The 17,887-nt window shown below is 33.1% G+C and overlaps 1 protein-coding gene and 1 long non-coding RNA gene across 2 annotated transcripts; one reads left to right on the top strand and one right to left on the bottom strand.

The window, feature by feature from the left end:
* Positions 1–739: 739 nt before the first annotated feature.
* LOC136233711 (beta-glucosidase 12-like) lies at positions 740–14,934 on the top strand. Its single transcript, XM_066023420.1, has 13 exons — positions 740–907; positions 1,007–1,076; positions 1,165–1,223; positions 1,330–1,405; positions 1,547–1,624; positions 2,392–2,479; positions 2,600–2,855; positions 12,581–12,696; positions 12,807–13,024; positions 13,175–13,206; positions 13,341–13,446; positions 13,619–13,727; positions 14,642–14,934. The coding sequence occupies exons 1-13, from the start codon at positions 740–742 to the stop codon at positions 14,805–14,807; spliced, it is 1,542 nt and encodes a 513-aa protein (XP_065879492.1). The 3' UTR covers positions 14,808–14,934.
* LOC136234260 (uncharacterized) lies at positions 4,517–5,602 on the bottom strand. Its single transcript, XR_010691165.1, has 3 exons — positions 5,161–5,602; positions 4,918–4,993; positions 4,517–4,762 (listed from the first exon to the last, which is right to left on the bottom strand). It is a non-coding gene; the product is annotated as an uncharacterized lncRNA (long non-coding RNA).
* Positions 14,935–17,887: the final 2,953 nt, after the last annotated feature.

Raw genomic sequence — 17,887 nt, 5'->3', positions numbered from 1 at the left:
TTTCAATTTGGATCCTAGCCTTTTGTCATCAGAATTTCTTCACAAAAACGTCAAACTAAAAAATAATATATTCTTCCAAAAAAAAATATTATTTCGTAATATAGTGTAATTTTATTGCAATATAAAAAGCTGGAAATCGAAATAATTTATTAAGAATAGTTATTTTTAGTTGATATATTAATATGGAAAAAAGCATCTGGAGCATAAAAAAAAACATCTAAAGGCTTCTAAGCATTCTGATTAATGGATTGAGCTTCTATTTTTTTATTTTAATATATTATATATTTAACGTTTTTTCATGTTAAGTTTATTGACGAACATATTAATTAGAGCATTATTTATTTTATCTGTGTCTAAAATTGTATTTTATCAATTTGAAATAATAATTTTAAAAATATAAATTTTAAATGCATATAAAATAAATAATATTATGCAGTCAAATTTTCTCATCATAAAATGGAATATTCTATGATGTCAAATTAATAAAGTTAATAAATCAATGTGTCACCTCATCAAAGTTAACATGTTTTATATCATTCAAGTCTAACAATGTTAACAACATGAATTTATTTATTTATTTATTTAACTTTTTCCTAATATTAATTAGCTATCTGTCATGTAGTATATGGTATTTTTTTTAATGTATGTTTAAATTTTGTGTTGCCAGAATTAAGAATTAATAAGCCATGATTCCCTTCAAAAACACCTAAATTTGGGTCACTTAAATCATCCATCTACAATGGCAATTCCATACCAATTTTCCCTCCCCTTAGGAATCCTAATTTTGTACCTTAAATTGCATACAACTATAGCTACTACAATTACATCCACCTATAAGATTTCCTCCTTCAACCGGAGCAATTTTCCAGCGAATTTCCTTTTCGGGACAGCATCCTCATCTTATCAGGTAACTAATTTTATCATCAGCCTCGAATTGAGGGATCGTATTCTTAAAAAAAAAAAAAAATACTTTTGTTTGTTTAGAGCATAATATTTTACTACTCAGTATGAAGGTGCAGTAAATGAAGAAGGTAAAGGACCAAGCTCATGGGATATTTTCACTCATAAATTTCCAGGTATATGCCTTTATTATAAGCTTTTTTAAATTTGTGACAATAGAATGATTAAATAAAATAATATATATTTCAATTTTAAAATTTACAGAGAAAATTAAAGATCACAGCAATGGAGATGTGGCTGTTGATTCGTATCATCGTTATAAGGTATATTAATATAATATATTAACAAAACTTATTTTAAAAATTAATAAAATTAACATTATTCATTATTTTTCTTTCCATTTAATTTAGAAAATTGTATATGTTACAGGAAGATGTACATATTATGAAAGAAATGGGCTTCAGTGCTTACAGATTTTCAATTTCGTGGCCTCGGATTTTGCCAAGTGAGATATAATATTTTTTTTTTTTCATTTTTTAGTTAATAAATCTCCAATTAAATCCCTTAATTATTTGTTTAATTTCAATTTTTTTCTTCTTTTGAAAAAAAATTCAAATTTCTTATCATTGTAAATTATGATTTTCAGATGGAAAGCTTAGTGCTGGTGTTAACAAGGCAGGAGTCAATTACTATAATAATCTCATCAATGAGCTTCTAGCAAACGGTTAGAACTATGCTGTTTTTTATTATAAAAAATTGTGGGAGTTGGTTTGAAATTTTCCACTAATGTTTTTGTGAAAGTTTAAATATATATGTTAACATATTAAATAGTAAAATTTTGCTCTTAGCAATTTCAATTTGGAGCATTTTTCGATGTAAAAGTAATGGTATATAAAGCTACTTTGAATTCATATAAAAAATTTTATGATAAGGGCCTGTGTCTAATCAAACACTTAAAACTCTACCTTTTAAAATGAAAAGAAAAACAGAAGGTGAAAAGTATGTAAACAAACACCCCCTAAGACTCTAATCTAACACAGAGCAAATGCATGAAACACGGAGCGTCACTAATTAAAACCACCTCTTATAGGGGGTGATTAAGATTTGATTATGCTGCTCCCGTCATCTTTCTTCTTTATCCGCAGGGTATTGCCTAACAAAATTTGGGCTATTATGTTCTTTTTCGGCTTAGCACAAGCCAAAATGGCTTTGTTTTGGCTTGCAAAGAGGCAAACAAAATTAACCCAACTCATATAGTCCGGACATATCTAGGAGTACTTTAGGGGTTTGAGCATTCACTAGTCGTCAGAAAACGCTCAAAGTTCTAAGTTATGGATATAATATCTCCGTTAAACATTGATCAAATTTAGACCTTATCCCTTTAATTATTAATAAAAACATATTTTTTTTTCAAATTCATTTCTTTATTTTAGTTTGCTTCAATCAAATGAAATTGAAAGATGGGTTTGTATTTAATTTTGTTTCAAACAGGTATAGAACCCTTCGTCACCTTATTTCATTTCGATCTTCCACAAGCTTTAGAAGATGAGTATGGTGGCTTTTTAAGTCCTCACATTGTGTATGTTAGCAACACTAAATTAATTATATATGTGAATCATTTAAATTTTTTTATTGAAATTTCAGATCAAAATCTTAAAAAGACTTGTTAATTAATTATATTTATGTGTTGATTTTATAGGGATGATTTTAGAGACTTTGCGGATACATGTTTCAAGGAATTTGGGGACCGAGTTAAAAACTGGATTACGTTAAATGAACCGTCAATTTTCAGTTATGCTGGTTATGCGTTAGGTGTTTCGCCACCAGGGCGATGTTCTACTTGGATGAATATGAATTGCAGTGGTGGAGATTCTGGAACCGAACCGTATTTAGTTTCACATTATCAACTTATTGCTCATGCTGCTGTTGTGCAACTTTATAAGACCACATATCAAGTAAGTTCACAATAATTTACCACTTTATAATTCATTCTTCAAAAAAAAATTTGAGGGCTTGATTTCTTTTAATATTTATTGATTAAGTTATTGATATGTTAATTAAGTTATTGATTAATTAAAATCGTACATATTAATGTTATTAGATATGTTAATCTGAAAAGACGACGAAATAGGAATAACAGCAATAAAAAAAGAAAATATTATAAATTTAAAATTATAAAAAATCAAATGAAATTAATTTCCTTTAACCTTTAGACGAATCGAAAATCGGACAGAGTAATTTGAACTATGATTATATGAGGTTTTTTAAGCTAAAATTATATATCTGTTAGGATACAACAAAAACGTAGACGAATTCGAACAGTGTGTAGAAGTTATCACATAGAACAAGAGTTATATTGAGTTTGTTCTTAATTGAACTTTGTTTTAATGAAGAAATAGTAAGAAAAATATATACTTCAAAAAAAAATATCATGTGCCTTCCGCTTTCAAGAAGATAAAATAAAAACAATAGAAGAACCATTAAATGCAACGTTTCAAAACTGTTGCATATGTGAAAATCCAAAATATTTAAGTAAATTACACTAAAGTATCTGAATTATACTCAGGTTTTTTATATTTGGATTATATTTTATCCTAAAAATATACTCAAAATATTGATGACTAGATATTTAAGTGCATTTATCCGGTAAGTGACTGGTCAACAACTGTTTGACTAGTTTTATACAAATAATTGGGACTCATGATACACTTATTAATCTAAAAAGACTACCATACCCTTAAATGAATTAAAAAAAAAAATATTATACTTGTTGTTCTAAAAGTAGACTCTAGCAAGTGCACTAGGTACAAGTAATATCTCAGTAAGTAGAGTATCGTTCTCCTCAGGAATTGATGAATAATTTTAGCAGAAAAACCTTATAGAACAGGGTATTCGTAGTAGACTCTAGCAAGTGCACTAGGTACAAGTAATATCTCAGTAAGTAGAGTATCGTTCTCCTCAGGAATTGATGAATAATTTTAGCAGAAAAACCTTATAGAACAGGGTATTCGTAGTAACAGTAACTTCTTTCTTTTAGTTAGAAATGGGGTTCATATATGATTTTATTGGAGTAATCTAAAAGTAACAGATATTCAGAAAATTCGTTCAGAAAACAATGATTTATAACGATAAAAAGGTGGAACAAGCTAAGCCTAGCATGAACAGGGAGCTTGCAGTATAACTTTTGACTATTTATTCATGAATATAATATGATGTGGCCAATGTCCATTATATTTCTATTGCTGATTTTACATGTTCAATGATAGATACGTAAGTATGAAAAAAGTCTCCCATCATTCATAAACATTTAGATAGCAGTTAATGAAACATACATGAAAAGCATCGTTAAACACCCAAGGTATAAACCACATTCATTCATAAATAAGCTAAGAAAACTTACAGCTCCAGCCCTTAGCTGGCTTAGCTCATTCAATCGACTACTCACTCATAGTACAGAGTGAACGGCCACAAGATATGCAATAACTCATCATCAATGGATTAAATTAAAATATCAGAGAATTCTCCTCTAAGAGACAAAGCTTTGGCTCTCCAAAATGATCTAAAAAGGTACCTCTTTTCTTCCTCCTACTTGTAGGCTATAAATAAGAAGGAAAGGTACAAAATATAAAAAAGGTACATAATATAAAAAGATTATTACAAAAGTAGATTGTCCAGAAAAAGTGAAATTGTTCTTCATAAATTGGTGTTGATTTTGGACACTTGAAAACTCAAGGTCCGAAATTTTTCATCATGTTGCTTGGCCCATCCCTGCTACTGCCTCCATGTTCTGCCGTCCTCAACGCTTCTCGCTTTTACCCATCAGTTCGACGAGTCTCTTTCAACTTTTCTCCTACAAAATAGGCTGCATGACAATTGTTTCGTCTTGTCATTTAAGATCTACACAAAAGGCTTTTTAGTCCTCATTTTATACATTTAATTAGCCCAATTTAGCCCATTTTTAATTAAACATGGTATGTTTATTAGGTGCAAGTATGAACCCATCAATATTTCTCTCACCTTTGAATTTGTCTCTCGTTCTCTTCGTGTCTCTCTGTTTCTATCTCTTTCTGTCTCTCTCCTCAAATCGGTTTATCTGTAAAATGTGGGAAGAATATGAATCTGTTAAGTTTTGTATTCAACAACTTTGTGATAAACATGTGGCTGTAAAATAAAAAACATATCTTATGTACAAACTCTAGCTAAACGATTTCAACCAAAACAAAATCAGATTACGAGGAGAGGGATTAAAATTGATTGTACCATTTTGAACACTAGCGGCATTGATAACTCCAATGGAAATTAGAAAATCTTCGAGTGTAGTTTCTATGATTTGTTGTTGTAGTAGAGATTGGGGATCTATGGAATTGAAATCCTGCTGTTGCGGATGAATCAGACTAATCCGACTAATCTCTTTATTACTTAACTTTCCAAGCTGGAAGAAAGGAAAAGAAGTTGCTGAGGAAGAAGGAGACGACGAGGAAGGATGAACAACATTGAATTGTTGGGATTCTTTAAGACAAATCAGAAACTTATCCAATTTCAATATATCGAAATTAGTTTTGCAAGACTTCTGAAATAATTGAAGGGAAATGGTGTGCTCTGCTAGGGGGAGTATGTTGATATACTGAATGATATTAATAATAATATAAAAATCATCACCGACTTAAGTAGAATTTTCTAGGTTTTCTTTGACAAATAAAAGAATCTAGAATTAAGTAGACATTTAGATATTTATATAAAAAGAAAATTGTGTGGTTGAAATCATATATGTCAACCGACATAATTTATGGTTGAAATTGATTTAGAGTTGGTATAAATAGGTGGGTATGGGTGTTATGGGTGTGTGAGCAAATTGAGGGTGTGAAATAAAGAAAAAGAAAGTGTATGTGTCCAGCAAAAATAAGTGTGTGCTTAGTATATCAATAATTGAGTGTTTGTACAATTTCTTAAATTAATCTCTATTAAATAGATATTTTTCAATTAAGTCCTCCATAGTTTAACAAGTGGTATCAGAGCGGGCGGTCAGGGACCGGTTCGTGGTCGAGTGCAAGCAGGCGGTCAGGGACCGGGAGTCGAGTGTTTCGAAAGTTCGCGATCCGGGATCATGGTGGTACGAGGTATTTTTAGCGCACAGTCCGGGACTGTAAAAATTATTGGTCGGTGTTAATTGGTTAATTAGAGGAGATAACCAAGTCGTGATGGCAGACATGTCTACCTCGGTAAGCACTCTGGAAAAACTCAATAATAATAATTATAGTACTTGGAGTGCTCGTATGCAATTTTATCTGCTCGGTCAAGATTTGTGGGAGACTGTTGGAGGAAACGAAACAGCGCCTCCGACGGAACAAAATGACCTTAAGAAATGGAAGGTCAAGTGTGGTAAAGCTATGTGTGCTTTATCAATTTCGGTGGAGGACGATTTGTTGCAACGCATCAAGGATACTAAAAACCCCAAAGAAGCATGGGATACTCTTGCTGGATCATTTGCAAGAACGAACGATGCCAAGCTCCAACAACTCGAGAACGAGTTACTGTCGATCTCGCAAAACGACATGACGGTGAGTCAATACTTTACTAAAGTTAAAACTTTATGTAAAGAAATTTCAAAATTGGATCCTGAAAATAAAATTACTGAAACAAGAATGAGAAGAATAATAGTCCATAGGTTGCGTCCCAAATTTAACGCGCTTGTTACGGCAACCCGTGGATGGGCTAAAGAGCCAAGTTTAAATGAATTAGAAAATACCTTGGCTAATCAAGAGGCTCTAGACAAGCAAATGTCTAAAGTCTCAGTTAATGATGAAGATAAAGCCCTTTTTAGCAATAAAAAGAGCAAGGATCCAAAAATGACGAGATCGAGAAATGGCGAAAGATTCAAACAAGGATGTCAGAAAAGGCAACAAGGAGGGAGTTGGCAACAAGGGGGAGCTCACCGCAACCACAAGCAAACACGAGAAGACACATCGACACAAGAACGACCAATGTTATAATTGTGGCAAAAGAGGCCACTATGCTCGAGACTGCAGATACAAGAAAGCAGAAGGAAATGCTGCAACATCCACACATGCTCAAGATGAAAAAGAAGAAGATTGGGACTTCGAGGCTTCGTGTGCAATTATACAGCCAATGACATATGACACAGTCATGCCCTCCAAAGCAGATGCACATGATGAGCTAGCACTTACCACTGTAAGTAATAAATTTATCAATTATCATAATGATTGGATAGTGGACTCTGGGTGCTCTAATCATATGACCGGAGATAAGGAAAAATTATCAAGCATGACAGAGTATAAAGGGGAGCGAGTTGTTGTCACCGCGAACAACTCAAAACTACCAATCACATATGTTGGGAAGACGATGGTTGTGCCTCGATACAACTCTAAGGAAGTGCAATTGGAGAATGTATTCCATGTAACTAGGATGACAAAGAACTTGATATCAGTGTCGCAGTTGACATCCTCAGGCAACTACATGGTATTTGGTCCGAACGACGTGAAGGTGTATCGAAGTCTGAAGCCGACAAGCACACCATTTATGGAGGGAAGAAAACTTGAGTCTATCTACGTTATGTCAGCACAAACAGCCTATGTAGAAAAAGCCAGAAAGAACGAGACAGCCGATCTGTGGCATGCACGCTTGGGACATGTGAGCTATCATAAGTTGAAGGTGATGATGAAAAAGTCGATGCTCAATGGACTTCCACAACTTGATGTTCGAGATGACATAGTATGTGTCGGATGCTAGTTCGGGAAAGCACACCAGTTGCCGTATGAAGATTCTCAGTATCGAGCAAAGGAGCCGCTCGAGTTGGTGCACTCTGATGTATCTGGTCGTGTGAAGCAACCATCAGTTAGTGGTCATCAATATATGATAACATTTATTGATGATTTTTCAAGGTACGTGTGGGTGTACTTTATGAAAAACAAATCAGAAGCATTTAGCAAGTTCTAAGAGTTCAAGGAGAAGGTCGAGAAAGAACTTGATAGGAAGATCCAATGCCTTTGCACTGACAATGGAGGAGAGTATACTTCGCACGAGTTCTCAAGATACTTACAAGATTGCAAGATTCGACGACAGTTGACTTTTCCTAATACTCCATAACAAAATGGGGTAGCAGAAAGGAAAAATAGACACCTTGCAAAGATATGCAGAACTATGTTACATGCGAAGAACGTTCCACCTCGATTCTGGGCTGAGTGTATGAAGACAGCTGCAGATGTTATCAACAAACTACCACAAGCACCACTTGGATTCATTTCACCCTTCGAGAAGATATGGAAGATCAAACCGACTGTAAGTCACTTTCGAGTTTTTGGCTGCGTATGTTATGTTTTCGTTCCTGATCATTTACGCAGTAAGTTTGATAAGAAAGCTATAAGATGCATCTTAGTGGGTTATGACAATCAAAGAAAGGGGTGGAAGTGTTGTGACCCAACAACAGGAAGGTGTTATAAATCAAGAAATGTGGTGTTTGACGAAGCTTCATCCTGGTGGTCCCCTCATGAAGTTGTACTACCCGATTCAAAAGAAATCGAGGAGAAATTACAGGAAAGACTTGAAAGGGACGAGGCGACTGAAGAAATCATTCCAGAAGTGGAACCGGTAGAAGAAAACCTCGGGAGCAAGTCACCTGAAAAGGCTCAATCTCCATGGCGTATAGGAGTACATCAAACACCTGAAGAAGAAAGGCCAAGTCAACTCGAGGAGATCGTTAATGATGATAAATCAACAGAAGAACAACAATCACCGGTGCGAAGGTCAACAAGAAAAAGGAGACCAAATCCTAAGTATGCTAATGCAGCAGTGATTGAAGAATCAATTAAGGAACCTGAGACATACGAAGAAGCATCCTCAACTAAGGAGTGGAGAAAGGCTATGCAAGAATAAATAGATGCCTTGAAGCAGAACGAGACTTGGGATTTAGTTCCCAAACCCAAAGATGTGAAGCCTATTTCCTGCAAATGGGTTTATAAAGTAAAGCAGCGCCCTGACGGTTCAATTGAGAGATATAAAGCTCGCTTGGTGGCTCGAGGATTCTCACAAAAGTATGGTCTGGACTATGACGAGACATTTAGTCCAGTTGCGAAGATCACTACAGTGCGTGTTCTACTAGCACTTGCAGCTAGTAAAGATTGGAAGCTCTGGCAGATGGATGTGAAGAATGCTTTCTTACATGGCGAATTGGATCGAAAAATTTACATGGATCAACCTCAAGGGTTCGAGAGCAAGGCTCAACCAAACTATGTATGCAAGTTGAAGAAAGCATTGTATGGATTGAAGCAAGCACCAAGAGCATGGTATGGGAAAATAGCAGAGTTCCTGATTCAAAGTGGCTACATGATGGCACCAGCTGATTCCAATTTGTTCGTGAAGGTCCAAGGTGAGAAGTTGGCTATAGTATTAGTTTATGTTGATGATCTGATCATTACAGGTGATGATGTTGCTGAGATCAATCAAGTTAGAGCAACTTATCAGTACGATTTCAAATGAAATCATTGGGAGAGTTAAATCATTTCCTTGGTCTTGAAGTTGAACGCACGAAGGTAGGACTTTTCTTGTGTCAGCATAAGTATGCAAAGGATCTTTTGGAGAAGTTTGGGATGCTCGAATGTAAGCCTATTATAACTCCAGTAGAGGTACACACAAATCTATGTTCCGCTGAAGGAAAGGACTTGGAAGATGCTACCATGCACAGACAACTTGTTGGTAGCCTGGTCTATCTCACTCTGACGAGGCCAGACATATCATATGCAGTAAGTATGGTAAGCCGATTTATGCAGAATCCGAAGAAGCCTCATTTAGAAGCTATTCGGAGAATTCTACGATATGTCCGAGGTACCATGGATTATGGTAGCTTATACAAGAAAAGAGGAAAGAGTGAGGTAAGTGGATATTGTGATGCTGATTATGCCGGAGATCATGATACAAGGCGTTCGACTACAGGTTATGTGTTTAGTCTTGGATCAGGACCTATATCTTGGTGCAGCAAGAGACAGCCTACGGTTTCATTATCAAGTACCGAAGCAGAGTACATGGTAGCAGCAACGGCAGCTCAAGAATGTACGTGGCTAATACAGCTTATGAAAGAACTTCATCAGCCAGTAGATTACTCGGTACAGCTATACTGCGACAATCAGTCAGCGATACACTTGACTGAAAATCCAATGTTCCATGCCAGAACGAAACATGTCGAGGTGCATTATCATTTCGTACGAGAAAAAGTCTTACGTGGAGACATCAAGATACTGTATGTGAAGACCGAAGATCAAGTTGCCGATATATTTACGAAAGGACTGAACGGTGCAAAATTTGAACTATTCAGACAGCAACTTGGAATGACAAGCAAATACGAGCTACTAAAAGTCGGTGCTGAAGGGGAGTATTAATAATAATATAAAAATCATCACCGACTTAAGTAGAATTTTCTAGGTTTTCTTTGACAAATAAAAGAATCTAGAATTAAGTAGACATTTAGATATTTATATAAAAAGAAAATTATGTGGTTGAAATCATATATGTCAACCGACATAATTTATGGTTGAAATTGATTTAGAGTTAGTATAAATAGGTGGGTATGGGTGTTATGGGTGTGTGAGCAAATTCAAATTGAGGGTGTGAAACAAAGAAAAAGAAAGTGTATGTGTCCAGCAAAAATAAGTGTGTGCTTAGTATATCAATAATTGAGTGTTTGTATAATTTCTTAAATTAATCTCTATTAAATAGATATTTTTCAATTAAGTCCTCCATAGTTTAACAAATGAATCATTCAAGTAATTAAGTGAATGGAAATGATGAAGTTGCAAATATTGGAGTGAAGAGGAGTAAGAGAAAGTAGATAAAACAGCAAAAGGTAGGAAATTTGAGGGAGAAAATTATGTCAACAGACACCTGATTTTGGTGCTTCATAAATGGGATTCTAAATCAACGGTAGCCATCGATGAGAAAGAGAGAAACAGATTTTAGGAGAGAGACAAGAAAAGAGAGAAACAAAAAGAGAGAGAGATCCAAAGGAGAGAGAAATAGAACGTTTTTTTAATTCATTCGAGAGTATGGTATAGTCTTTTTAGATTAGTAAATGTATATTGAGTCCCAATTATTTGTGTAAAAGTTTTTAAAATCGCGTTGATCGGTCATCTACCGTTTAAAGGTACTTAAATATCCAGTCACCCATACTTAGGGTATATTTTATAGACAAAATATAATCTAGGTAGCAAAGTGTGAACTGAGATATAATTTCAGGTACCTTTGGTGTAAGTTACCCTAAAATGCTTCTTTAAAATGTTTTTTTTTCAATCGTTAGTTTTTAACTCTTTCATTAACGAACTCGCGGTATTATTTTTTATCCTGAAAAATCAATATAGATGACACCTATTGAATCAAGTGCGTTATGTTGACGTCGTATGTGTCGATTTTTCCGTATATGTCATGTTGTGTGCTTTGTTAATCGGTACGCGATTATCGCAATGTATACAAATTGTGGAAAAAGACTTTGGCCATATAAAAATATCCTCCAAGAAGTTTCATAGCCACTCAGCTTCTTCTCTGATTTTATCTAAGGCTATAAACTCATACTTCATAGTTTATTTAGTTATAATCGTTTATCTTGAGGATTTCCAGGACACTGCTCCTTCTACTAGAGTAAACATGTATCCCCTCAAGCTTTGAAATATTTTATATGAGATATCTAACTTGCATCAGATAATCCTTCTAAAATAGCAGGTTCTCTCGTATAGTGTAATCCGTAATCACATCAGCAAGTCTCATATCTTTTATATCAAATTGTGTGTTTAACATGTCATTGGTAGTCTTCTCCAACTTGTCATCACTTCCTATAATGAGTATGTCATCAAATATAAGCACATCATGATATATCATTCATTTGTAGTTTTGACATAAATACATTTGTTACACTCGTTTATTTGATAGTCGTTAACCAGCATCATATCATCAAACTTTCTATGTCATTGTTTTGGTACTTGATTTAATCACAAGTATGGTCTCCTTGATCTTAGAGGTACATGATCTCCCATAAATAACTTCTCACTAGTCTTACGAGTTCGTTTAGCAAAGGAGTCTTAGTCACAACAAACGTGACGGGTGGCACCGGTAACTAGCCACCACTCGACTCTCTTGGGTTGGAATCAACCATGTTGACTTCTGAGACCACATCACGCAATTCGATGTCAAACATGTCTTATGTGATGGTTTTTACAATATTCACTTCATTTGGTTTGACCTTTTCGACAGCTTACAATCAGATGACTTGTGGCCCATCTTATTACAATTATAGCATTTTCTATTGAATGTTTACTTATTGGAAATACCACCCTTAGGATCCAATTTGAACCTATGTTGAAGTTGTTTGCCTCTCTTGGGGTCTTTCCTAACATCCACCATATTGGTCCTAACTACAAACTGACTAGCAATATTGGAGAATTTCTTCCATGTGCATCTATGGTCTCATAATATTAAAGTCATTTCATTTAAGTGTCAATTTTCTATTATTTCAAGCACTTGCTAAGATTCACTAATTCTCATACGACTCAATTCATATATATTTCAAATTTCATTATCTATTTATTTATTTTGCGATAAACTAGATTTATATAACAAAAACAATAAAATTTTATCAAAATTTATATCATATATGAAATTAACCAATTTATATATTACCCAGGAAATCCAAAAGGGCATTATAGGAATTACGTTAGCAGTAACTTGGACAGAGCCCTATTCCAATGCAAGGCATAATATAAATGCCGCAAAAAGGGCGCTTGATTTTACTTTAGGCTGGTAAGTGTTAATAGCTTCTCTTCTTCTTTTTCCAATTTTTTTATCCAATTAATTTACATTTTTATTGTTAATTGAATTAATTAAAGTAGATGTTCAAAATAATTATTCAGGTTCATGGATCCATTAACACATGGTAATTATCCCCACGTTATGCAATCTTATATCGGAGATCGATTACCCAAATTCTCAAAAAATGAATCAAAGCTCGTAAAAAGATCCTTTGATTTTATTGGAATCAATTATTATACTGCTTCTTACGCTATTTATGCACCTCAATTTCGAAACGCAAACAAAAGTGTTTTGACTGATAATCTTGTTAACTTGACAAGTAAGTTTATTTAAAAGATAATTTGTAAATTTTACTATTTTTTATATTATAAATATATTTATACTCCTTTAACAACGTGAGGGGTAAATATATACTTTATCCTTTTATCTAATTAACCTCTTGCAATAATTATTAATTGAATGCAAGCAGATGAGCGTGATGGTGTCCTAATTGGTCCACAGGTGTGTTTATATATTAAATAAATATTATATTATATTAACACATTATTTGCAATTTTTCCACTATTTATTATCTTTAAATAAGTTTGTTTTGATTTGTTCTATAGAGAAATAATTATATATTGTCTGAGTTGCAGGCACATCCTTCAAGTTTTATTAATGTTTATCCAAAAGGGATTCACAAGGTTCTGCAGTATGTGAAAAAGAAATACCAAAATCCACTTATTTACATCACTGAAAATGGTAATTACTGTTAATTTTTCATTTATGATCTAATTAATTTTTTATTTTATCCATCAATTTTGCTATATATAAACATTAATCTTTTTCTTCCAAAAAAATATATTAATTTTTTTAATATAGAATATATAACATTAATTGAATACTAACTTAAAAAAAAATTCAATATTTGTAGGTATTGATGAGGTTAATAATGCCACGTTGCCATTAGAGGAAGCCTTGGATGACAAAATGAGGGTTGATTACTTCTATCATCACCTTTATTTTCTTCAAAAATCAATCAAGTAAGCTCTTTCAATCTGTTTGGTTTACTTGATTTTTACTTTTACTGTTTGATGTTAAATGTTTTTCCAAAAAAAACATAGATTTTCTGCTTTTAAAAAAAAATACTATTTTTGATAATTAATAGGCAGACAACACCTAAAGTTCTTACTTTTAAATGAAAGGCAAACATCAAATAAAAATGGAGTAAACAAACACCCCCTTAATCTATTTTTAATTCTAGCTCTATATATATTATTTATTTTCTTTCAATAAATAACAATGACATATGATATCGGGTTATCCTTAAAGTGTATGAATGTTACTTCCAAATACCCGAAAGATAGAAAACAGTCAGATAGGGGGTCGGAGACCGGCAAACCCTTTCTGATGCTTAAGTCGGTATGGAGAATACAGAACTTAGAGAGAATGTAATAGTATTCAGGTATTCAGAATTGTATACCTGCCTTTTTTATCTTGACACTATTTATAGACATTTGAGTTTGTGCTTGGACATACGTGCCACTATCTGATTGTTTCGGAACCTAAATTTCTGCAATAAGTGACTTTGGAGTTCTGAATGGGCTAACTAATAACATGAAATAATGGGCTAAAATGATGCTCGGTCCATTTCACATTGCCTACTATATCAACATATATTTTTAAAAAATAACTAATAATAATTTAGTGACTGCTACTTATATTTAAAAAATATCTGAATAAGATCATTTATGTATTTTTTTTATCAATAAAATCACTTTAAACATTTTCATGCCAATTTTTTTTGTTTCTAGAAATACTTACTCTAACATTTAGTTAATTCACCATACCAGGTAAGTGGCACGTGTATAATTTACTGTCACATGACAACCATTTTTTTTCTCTTATCTTTCCAATTTTATTTAACCTTATTTAATCCAAATAATATTTTATGCAGGGAAGGAGTGAATGTGAAGGGATATTTTGGGTGGTCATTACTGGACAATTTTGAATGGGGCTCAGGATTCAGTTCAAGATTTGGTATCAATTTTGTGGATTATAAAGATGGATTAAAACGATATCCAAAACTCTCTGCTCAATGGTTTAAAAACTTCCTAACATAAAAATTAAAAAAAAACATTTTGTACTCATCTTACAATTGTTTCCACAGATGCTCTACATTTTTATATTTGGTTAATGAAGAAATACTTGTACCTTTTGTGATTTGAACATACAAATGTACACATTTGAAGAAAAGTATATTTAAAGTAATTAAATTTAGGCTTAATACATCTTTTGCTTCCTGAACTTGTCTAAAAAGCTTGATTGGCTCCCTAAACTTTCAAAGTATCCCGATAGCCTCATCAACTTGCACAAAATATTCAATTAGCCCCCTGAACTTGCGCTAAATGTAATCAATTAATCACTCGATTGCAAAAAAAAGTAAGTAAATACGGAAGATGTATGACACGCGTCTTAAAACAAGTAAAACGACCAAGATCGGGGATACACGGTTTTAATATTAGCGAAGACAAGTTTTATAGTTGAACAAGTAATAACTTCATTTTTAATTTATTTTTGAATTATGTAATAACATTCTAAAATGCTTGAAATACATCTTCCACATTTAATTTACTTTTTTACAACCGAGTTATCAATTGATTACATTTTATGTAATTTCAATGGGCTAACTGAATATTTTATGCAAGTTCAAGGGGCTATTGGGACACTTTGAAAGTTTAAGGGGCCAATCAAGCTTTTTGAACAAGTTCAGGTACAAATGATGCATTAACCCTTAAATTTACAATGATATTAATGTTGGTTCACGTGGTATAAGTGTGTGAGACAACATAAATGCAACAAACTTCAAATCTTAACATCAAAACCATCACAGTTTGAATAAATGATGAGGGCATCTCGTCCTCGAGCATGAATCCGGAGACAAGAGACGGGACACGGGGAGATCCATTGGGAGAAGGCAAGAGCAAAGGCATCCAATCGAACACGCGGGGCGTGCCTGCTAGCGCGCAGGGCGTGGAGGACCCTATTTCCGGAGGAAAGACCAGTAGCTCTCTAATTTTGGCCAAAGCTTCGTCAAAATTTTGGACACTTTAAAAGTTCAGGGACTAATCAAGTTTTGTTTGGACAACTCATTTGTACAAATGATGTATTAAGCCTTAAATTTACAATGATATTAATGTTGGTTCAAGTGGTGTAAGTATGTGAGACAATAAAAGCAATTATTAGTTCTTCATTCTTGGTTTTTTTTTTCACTAATCCTTTAAGTATAAAAAATGGAATACAAATACAACAAACTTCAAATCTTAACATCAAAATTATCACACTTTGAATAAGATTGGTGGGAAAATACTAAACTCGGGTGTAAGGTTACATAAAGGGCAATGCATACAATTTAAAATATAAAAGTTAAAGGGGTAAAATAGGTTAGAGGTAAAAGAATGGTATAGTTAAAGAGGGCATCCCTTCCCCTGCAAATGTTGTCACAACTCACATTATGCAATCCGTGAAAAGCTCCAAATAGGTCCCTAGATTCTTCAATCTTCACGATTTGTACCCTTGGAGTAAAAGTTGCCAGATATTAAAAGAAAAGGGTTAATTTGTTTCTCAATTTTGGAATTATGGGTTAAATAGAGGCTAAAAATGATAGACAAGATGTTTCTTAATGAATAATTAATCTTACTGAATTAATTCCTATTAATGACAATTAAAACCATTGAAACCACTAAAGCCTTTTAGATAATTAATACAATAATGACCATTAATTTCATTCAATTTATTATTAAGATTTAATTCTCTAATCCTCATTCGGAGTTTCAAATGAATTCTGACAATTTAAATGTCTTAATGTGACATTCAGTTGTTATTTATTAGAAAAAATATTATTTTTTTTATTTATTAAATTAAACAAATCATTAATATAATATGAAAGAATAGAAGAAATAAATAAATAAATTAATGCAAATTTAATAATTGATGAAAGGTAAAATGAAATGTGAAGAAGATAAAAATGTATCAAGGATATAAAAAATGAGTTAATATCAATTAATTCAACACGTTGATGTTTCAATTTTTGAAAGAGCACAAAAGAAAAACGTAACAAATTTTACACAAAAGTAAGCACTCATTTTATGTAGATTCCAATTACATTTGAAGTAGGAAAAACTTAACGGATGAAAGTAAATTTCTAAATTTTATGAAATATATGATGGTTTATGTTAGCCGATTCCGAATCATTTCGGGACTAAGACTTTGTTGTTGTATTGTATTTAATAGCTAACTCCTGGTAGCCATCTCAAAGTTCTTTTAATTTCGAGGGTTATCGATAATAAACTCAAATAAGTCTTTTTCAACTTCGAGTTCGACGGACAGAAGCAAAAACACGTTTTGCCAAAACCAGCAAACTAGAATCAACACAATTACTTTTCACTTAGCAAATGTAACATTTTGTTTTAGATAGCAAAAGTTGATTAAATGAAAAATACATGGAAAACCCCCAAATGATCAACACAATGTAAAAGGAAACAGAACCATCAATCTCCAATCACAAGAGTCATTAAAATATCCAATTAACACCTGCTAACAATAAAAAAGGTAAGGAATTGGAATAACCTTATATTTTTTTAAAGATCCAATATCTTGAAGATATTCAATTTTCTGATGAAATGAGTCTAGTGAGAAGGACGTTGATTCTCGATTTGGAATTGTAGATAGTAAGGGATGGAGAGGTTTGTGGGTAATAACTAATTTTCTGTTGAAATCGGTCTGTGTTGGTTGCCGAATCAGAATTGTAGATGGTAAGGGAGTGAAGTATTGTGGGTAACAAAGCGGATATGCATTGATAACTATATATTCTAGGAATCAGAAACTGTTATAAATTCTTTGTAATGTCCATTCAGATTCTAAGGAGAAGCATTTACAAAATCCATATACAAATTGACGGATGAATGAAAAGATGGGGTGGGAGGAGAGTGAAGGATAGAAAATTGCTCACACAAGCCTAGTATTCCAGAAGTGGGTATTTGGCACATGTACTTAATGAAGCTTAACGCTTCAACGGTTGTAAAATGGTGTCAATTTAACCTAAGTTTCGTTATACAAAAATAAATTAGTACCATTTTACAGATATTGAGAGGATGTTTGTTACTCCATTTTCGCATTATGTTTGCAGTTTTACTTTAAAAAT

This window comes from Euphorbia lathyris, chromosome 6 (assembly GCF_963576675.1).
Source record: "Euphorbia lathyris chromosome 6, ddEupLath1.1, whole genome shotgun sequence".
Lineage (NCBI taxonomy): Eukaryota > Viridiplantae > Streptophyta > Magnoliopsida > Malpighiales > Euphorbiaceae > Euphorbia > Euphorbia lathyris.
Note: the sequence above shows the minus strand (reverse complement) of the source record. Positions and strands in the feature narration are given on the sequence as shown.

Coding starts and splice junctions, on each gene's coding strand:
- LOC136233711 (XM_066023420.1), top strand. CDS start 740: ATGGCAATTCCATACCAATTTTCCCTCCCCTTAGGAATCCTAATTTTG. Junction 1,077..1,164: donor TTTCACTCATAAATTTCCAG/GTATATGCCTTT, acceptor TAAAATTTACAG/AGAAAATTAAAGATCACAGC. Junction 13,447..13,618: donor TATTTACATCACTGAAAATG/GTAATTACTGTT, acceptor CAATATTTGTAG/GTATTGATGAGGTTAATAAT.